This window comes from Camelina sativa, chromosome 3 (assembly GCF_000633955.1).
Source record: "Camelina sativa cultivar DH55 chromosome 3, Cs, whole genome shotgun sequence".
In the NCBI taxonomy this organism is placed as follows: Eukaryota; Viridiplantae; Streptophyta; class Magnoliopsida; order Brassicales; family Brassicaceae; genus Camelina; species Camelina sativa.
The window spans coordinates 17181410-17188979 of NC_025687.1; the positions used below are offsets into that span (position 1 = coordinate 17181410).

General features: G+C 35.3%; 3 protein-coding genes across 4 annotated transcripts; 1 reads left to right on the top strand and 2 right to left on the bottom strand.

Annotated features, from left to right (window-relative positions):
- On the bottom strand, nt 448–1104 carry LOC104779069 (glutathione S-transferase T3-like). Its single transcript, XM_010503462.1, has one exon. The coding sequence runs from the start codon at nt 1102–1104 to the stop codon at nt 448–450; it is 657 nt and encodes a 218-aa protein (XP_010501764.1).
- On the top strand, nt 2630–5103 carry LOC104777396 (UDP-galactose transporter 2). 2 transcript variants are annotated; one of them, XM_010501639.2, is made up of 6 exons: nt 2630–2825; nt 3140–3337; nt 3422–3606; nt 3702–3902; nt 4065–4226; nt 4547–4876. In XM_010501639.2, the coding sequence occupies exons 2-6, from the start codon at nt 3208–3210 to the stop codon at nt 4874–4876; spliced, it is 1008 nt and encodes a 335-aa protein (XP_010499941.1). In that variant the 5' UTR covers nt 2630–2825; nt 3140–3207. The 2 variants fall into 2 exon arrangements, with proteins under 2 accessions (XP_010499941.1, XP_019099364.1); XM_019243819.1 differs by lacking the exon at nt 2630–2825 and having other exon boundaries at nt 3208–3337; nt 4547–5103.
- LOC104777397 (40S ribosomal protein S18) lies at nt 5596–6885 on the bottom strand. The gene is made up of 4 exons (XM_010501641.2): nt 6775–6885; nt 6378–6538; nt 5997–6185; nt 5596–5891 (listed from the first exon to the last, which is right to left on the bottom strand). Exons 1-4 carry the CDS (start codon nt 6775–6777, stop codon nt 5786–5788), a joined length of 459 nt encoding a protein of 152 aa, XP_010499943.1. The 5' UTR covers nt 6778–6885; the 3' UTR covers nt 5596–5785.

Consider the following 7570-nt stretch of genomic DNA (forward strand, 5'->3'; position numbering starts at 1 on the left):
CTTTCACTACAAATGTGAATACTACTTTGAGTCCAACATTGTGAGAGGTCTGTGAATACTTTGCCTGCAAATGAGAACAGAAACAAACAACCTTCACACAATTACACAACTGATTCAAAGAAACTGATTCATTCAAGCATTAACATTTAACACAAACAAAAAGGCATCATTGAGGTGATTCAAGAAATAAAAGACATAAACAAACTTAAGTAAACTAATTCATTCAACAATTAACACAAACAAAAAATATCATTGATCCAAGTCAAGAAAAAAGGCAAAAACAAACTACATAAACACTTACACATTACACACAGATTGCAAAAAACTGAAACACAAACACAAAAAAAAAAACTGTGTTAATGTCAATGTCAAAGCATTTATCACCCAAAAATGTCAAACTTAAACAAGAAACTGAAACATAACCTTAAACATAAACTTAAACACAATTTAAGCATTTGACAACATGTCAGTGATTAACTTGTTCTTCAAAGCCAATTCTATATCACTAAGTGGCTCTGTTTTTGCAAGAAGAATCCAAAATGCATAATCCTTCTTACTCAATTCATGGTCCTTCTGCTTTATCTCCCACACCTCATTCAACACTATCAAACTCTTGTTCTCTCCTTCCATGGCTTTGCTAGTCCTTTTACCTTTGGCCTTTGAGGCATTAACACCAAGAGGACGAGCCATTGCTTCATCACCATGGCTAATTGTATTGGTGTTTGTTGATTGTCCTGAAGCTTGAAACCCATCGTCAACCTTTCTTCTTTTTGACAAGCCCACTGTCGTATAAGATGCACACCATTTTTGATCATGGCGCAGCTCCCTCCAACAATGCTCAAGTGTGAACTTGACCTTGTGATCATAATGGTAGATTTGGTTAGCAAGCTTCATGACATCATTTTCATTTTGGCCACTTGACTTTTGCTTGGTTGCAGCCTGTAAGCAGCCAACAAACTTGCACACTTGGTCGTTCATCTTCCCCCACCTTTGCTTATAGTGACCAACCTCTCTCTTTTGCATACCAACAAGCTGAGGACTTTCAGCAAAGTAAGCTGCAATGTGTTTCCAAAAGGTCCCACCCTTTTGATCATTTGCAACCATTGGGACGTTGCTTGTGTTTAACCAAGAACTTATGAGCATGACATCTTCTGTGGGTGACCAATTCCGCCTTCCTTTTCTGTCTTCAGGTGTGTTTTCACCTTGGCTTGGAGCATCAGTCCACCGGAAAGGAAAGATAGGGAGTTGTGAAGATGGAAGAGCTACACTAGGCGACACACTTTCATACGGTTGGCTAGTTAATAGGTTTTAAAACCCTAAAGATAAACTAAATGGATTAGAAGGATCCATTCATAGATACTGGTGGTTGTTAAGAGAAGAAATAAAGAGCAAAAATAATGTTTTTGGTGGTTGTTAGGAGAAGAAAGAATGAGCAAAAAAGATACAAGTATATAACAAGAGGTCTATTCTTTAAGTGTTGGTTAGTGGTTTTAGCTACCAATGACATACTAACGGCTTAACAAATCACCAAACTACACAACATTTATCACAGAAAAGACATTGTGCATACACACTAATAACCACTTGATACTCAATGCAGCTAAATGTCAATGTCAAAGTATTTATCACCCAAAAATAATTAAGTCTTCACCTAATCCACAATGACACTAACTAGAGAATTCAATGTTAAAAACCATACCAGCAAGTCAGCAACGGTGAAGTGATATGCCTCTTAACAGCAAGCACAATCCATTCGTTAGTCTTTACTACAATTGTAGTAGAACCAAGCTGCAACAAAATTCCACAAAAAAAATTGTGAGTTATATTTGTACAATAAGCTAACCAATCAAATAAACAAAAGAAAATGGAGATAACATAATCAAATTCAAGACAAATTCAAACACAATACATAGACAGCTTAAAGTAAATTCGATACAAAATCAAACAAACTGACACAACAAAATCAAACAAACTGAGACAACAAAATCAAATTCTAGAATTTACAATACAAAGAAACCAAAATCAAATTCATGACTACTAACAAATAAATAACCTACCTATTGATTCAAATAATACTAATTTGGCATTTATCCAAGAACCCTAATTTATCCAAGAACACTAATTCATGCGTGATTGAAGAAAATCTTATTCTCGACCCAGAGATTCAATATAAGCATACAACAATCTACAAGCTAATTAGGATAGAGTTCTTATTACGCTTTATTTTTTTCGAAAAAATAGAATAGAGTTCTTATTGCGCTTTATTTTTTTCGAAAAAATAGAATAGAGTTCTTATTTATATTTGATAAAAGCTAATTAGTTGTTTTTGTGTTTATTTTATGAGTTCATTCTCTTTCGTTTTACGTATGAGTTGGTCTGCTTTGTGTGTTTTTATTGTCTTTTTTTTCTTTATACGGTTTAAACTCTGTCTTGACTCAATGAAGTTTTACTTTGTCTAGCAGCTTTAGCTTTTCTTGTTTGGGTTTTGTATTTTCCTTCTGTGTGCAATCAAGTTGATGGATAAAATTTTAGTTGATTAAAAAGAAAAGACTCAAAATATGGTCATGTGCTATATAAGAATAAAATTTGTTATATTTAAATTGAAAAAAAATATATATTAAAACAAAATAACAACAACGAATTTGCTGGAGCTGACTACAACTACTCTTCTCGCTCTCCACGAGCCCTACGCTTCCCAACTGCCTTTTTCAGATTACCTTACAGACTCACTCCGATTTGTTCGCCGTCGACAGCGCAGGTGCTCCGATCACCTCCACACGATTCATTTCCGATTTCCTCTCTTCTTGCGTTTCTCTCCTCTCTAGGTAAACTCCACGCCGTATTCTCGTATTCTCCTTCTTCTCTCTTGAATCTGTTTCCTCTCCCCTCAGATTTGATTGATATATGATCTTAGAGATCTTATGATAAGTTTGTTCCGATTCCAATCTCCGGCGCCGGATCCGATCTGAAATCGAATCGTGTTACATTCAAGTTTACTGTTGATTACGCGATCGCGATCGAACTCAATGAGTTTGTTGAGTCCAGTTCTTTGTTTTACGCTTTTATCGAAATCGATTATATAATTTCTTCATAACTCTCGATCCGTTTTCTTATGGAAATTATATCTCTGTGAGGAAAGTGTGTCTCTGGAGAATGGGAGATTGAAGAAATAGAGAATTTTGCTGATTGAGGAAGAGAGAGATAGAAATGGCTCCTGTGAGTAAAGCTGATAAGAAGGCAGCAGTAGATGCTGCTGCTTGGATGTTCAATGTCGTCACTTCTGTTGGTATCATCATTGTTAATAAAGCTTTAATGGCGACTTATGGTTATAGCTTTGGTAAGGTCTCTATTGCTCTTATGTTTTTTTTCTTTTCTTTTAATCCTGAAGATGTTCTTAATTGTGTTGCAAAACTCGCTGCAGCTACAACCTTAACTGGTTTACATTTCGCTACAACAACTCTGATGACGATTGTTTTAAGATGTCTTGGTTACATTCAGCCTTCTCATCTTCCGTTTACGGAACTTTTGAGGTTTATTCTGTTTGCAAATTTCTCGATTGTTGGAATGAATGTCAGCCTTATGTGGAACTCTGTCGGTTTTTATCAGGTGATTAATACTATCTTAGCTCTGTATCTATGCAATTGCGCAAAGAAAATAATCTAATTTTTATTTCGTTGTGTTCTGTTTTTTGTGTGTGTCAGATTGCTAAGCTCAGTATGATACCTGTATCCTGCTTGTTGGAAATGGTTTTCGATAAGATCCGTTACTCCAGAGACACAAAGCTTAGCATAGGACTGGTTCTTGTTGGTGTTGGTGTTTGCACTGTTACTGATGTCAGTGTAAACACTAAAGGATTTGTAGCCGCTGTTGTTGCTGTGTGGAGTACTGCTCTGCAACAATACGTAAGTGTTCTTAAAGCATCCGTGCTCTTATGAAGTAACATATGGATTTTTCCGTTTTAATACTCGATCCGATAGTTATCAGTATTTATCAAATCTGTTCCTATCTATCGTTTTTTTGTTTAACACAGAACTAAATATTGGCTTGGTTTTTACATGATGTAGTATGTACATTACCTTCAGCGCAAGTACTCACTAAACTCGTTCAACCTATTGGGACATACCGCTCCAGCCCAAGCCGCAACATTGCTTGTAGTTGGCCCGTTTCTTGATTATTGGTTGACAGAAAAAAGAGTAGACATGTACGATTACAACTTGGTTTCCGTGGTAAGCACCAAAAACCTCAATAAGTTCCATCCCGTAGTCTCATTAATTTAGATTTAACTTTCCTCTTCTCACAAGAGCAAAATCACATCACCATGTCACTGCCTATAAATTTTGTGCAGTTTGAATGGGATAGTATTCTTGTGTTTTCGTTGTTTGGTACCAACCTTGTTTAGAGTCAGCAGTCGAGCAGATACTATACGAATCTAGCTTGTTATAATGCCTGCTTCTTAGTTAACTAACAAACTGTTTCTCTATGCTTAAGGCCAAACTGTGCTGTTACCTACATGGTATAAACCCATTCACGTTCTTGAATTTTGCAGCTATTTATAACCCTGTCGTGCACAATAGCGGTAGGAACCAACCTAAGTCAGTTCATCTGCATCGGAAGATTCACGGCGGTATCATTCCAAGTTCTGGGACATATGAAGACGATCCTGGTGTTAGTAATGGGCTTCTTCTTCTTTGGTAGAGAAGGTCTAAACTTGCACGTGGTTGTCGGAATGATAATTGCAGTACTTGGTATGATCTGGTACGGTAATGCCTCCTCGAAGCCTGGAGGCAAAGAGCGACGAAGCTATTCTCTTCCAACGACCCGTCAACAGAAACTTGGAGCTGCTTCGGATTCTGACGACAACGAAGACAAAGCCTAGTAGCAAGTAGTAAATTATCAGGAAAACCACATAGTTACGTCTCTGTTTTGAGTGGTTCTTTTTAGCTTAATTTATCATTCTTGTGTTAATTTTGGTTGGGTACGAAAAAGGCGTTTTTTTTTTTTTTTTCATACAGAGACGATTGGGATTTTTGTAATGCTTTTTGGGGGAATCAAGTTACATCAACTCACAGCTTTCCATATTGCAATTAGACATTCATTTTATTATTTTGGGGTATTTATTGCCGATAATCATACATGCTGCAGGCTCTTATGTGTGCCAAATTGGTGGACAATGGAGAATACTCTTGTCTGTTTTGATCCTTATCAGACAAACCACCTAAACCCTCAGATTATTGTCCTGAAAAAATAACATTTCATCTGTCTGAATATCAGCATGTAGATATAGAGGTTTCAGAGCTGCTGGTTGAAAATGCAAGAGAATGAAACCAAAACTTGATCCAAGAAAGGGAGGATGCTGAGAAAATTTAAGCTACCAGACCAGGAAGGATTGCTAGTTCTACACTAACAGATGGGATAACAGAGATTATCAGTAGCAGTCGATCTCTTCAGACTCTTTTGTTCCAACGTTATACGCTTTAGTACCACGATAGTAACATCCATTAGTTTTGGCTGATAGAACCATCCAAGTACTCCCATGTTCCACAGTAGTACTAGAATTTCTAATAATGCGATAAATCAAATTTTTGCTAAAGAAAACATTTAAATATGCCAACATCATGTAACTAGAAAAGTGACATAAAGATCCAGGAACAAAATGGTAATAAAATAGTAGTGAAGATCTCTTATAAAAGACGCAAAACTGAGTCGTGCAAAATCGTACGAATAACAAAACTTAAAAATCGGTCTTTATCAAAGATCCAATCCAGCTGCAACTAGCAACATTGGCTTAACGCTTCTTCGACACACCAACAGTCTTTCCTCTGCGACCAGTTGTCTTGGTGTGTTGTCCACGGACACGGAGACCCCAGTAATGTCTCAGACCACGGTGGTTTCTGCTCATTGTGAAGAAAACAAGAAACCCACCAATTTAGATAAAATCAAAGAAGCAAATGGTCGGTCTCACGTATACAATGAACGGGATCAGTATTGAGTTTTACCTGATTTTCTTGAGACGTTCAAGATCATCCCTGAGCTTCATGTCAAGGGCATTGGAGACAACTTGAGAGTACTTACCATCCTTGTAGTCTTTCTGTCTGTTCAAGAACCAGTCTGGAATCTTGAACTGTCTTGGGTTTGCAACAATGTTCATGAGGTTGTCAATCTCAGCTGCAGATAACTCACCAGCCCTGAAGAATTGATATAACAAAATTAGACAACAATCCACTCGTAAAACACGAATTGCAAATAGGGACACACAAGAATACTTAAAAAATATAAGCTCAACAACTATTGGCTGAAGCTACAACAACACTAGCTACTCATACATAAACTAATCTGGTCTATGCAAAAAGAAGTGCTAATTTCAATCCAATGAATACCTCTTGTTCATGTCGACATCGGCTTTCTTGCAGACAATGTTGGCCAATCTCCTTCCAATACCCTTGATAGAGGTAAGTGCAAACATAATCTTCTGCTTTCCATCAACGTTAGTGTTGAGCACACGCAGAATGTGCTGGAACTCCTCATTTGCAACCAGAGACTACACACACAGTAACAACAAAAATCACAAACCCATCAGAACAGATTTACAATATCTCCAATGAAAGACAGATTTGGTTCTTCGAATCATGAAATTAACACAAATCCTACTTCTAAACTTGAGTGTAAATCTAAAATCGATAGGAATCAGGAAATCAAAAGTTACAAATCTGAGAGCCAGTAGTTGTTGGGGAAGATAATAAGATGAGAGAATCGGGAAGCGTAAAGCATCATTACCATTTTGATTTGAAGAGAAGAGGGTGTCTGAGAAAAGATGAAGCTCTATCGCCGTCTTCAAGCTTTCTCTCTTCAGTGAATATAGATTCAACAGCCAAAGCTAGGGTTTTTTTTTCCGATTTATATAGCTCATTTTATTTTGCTATCGAAAATACCGAATGTTGAAAGACCATTATACCCTGGTACGACAACTGAAACTTCAATACTTCGGTAGGCCTTTTTTTCAAAATAGTACTCGAATCTATATATATAAAGTTAACTTTGCATTAAAAAAATATTATTTTTAATATCTATTCATTGCATATTTATTACTTATAATTAATAATAATAAAAAATAAATATAAAACGAATTCACTAAATTTAATTTAATTTTAAAATAGTACAAACAATAATATATTTTTTAGTAAATAATAAAAATAATAACTATCTAAAATAAATTAAGTAAAATAAATGAAAATTTTAAAATAGTAAAAATAATACTACAAATTTGTTTTAGTAATAATGTTATTATTAAAATTATAACCAAAAATAATTATATTCCAAAATTTAGAATGGGTTAATAAGTTTTAGAATGTAAGTAAGATTTTAATGCATGGTGAAGTAAAAAAACAAGTTATGTAATTGTATTTATAAAAATCTAAACATGAAAAGAAAATTGAAGTGAAATATTAGTTTCTAAAAAACATATACCATAAAGATTTATTATTGAATTTTTACTTATATGACAGAAAAAAATAATTACTTAACTTAACTTAACTTAAAAATTTTGATCTAATACAAAGATATTGTAAATGGC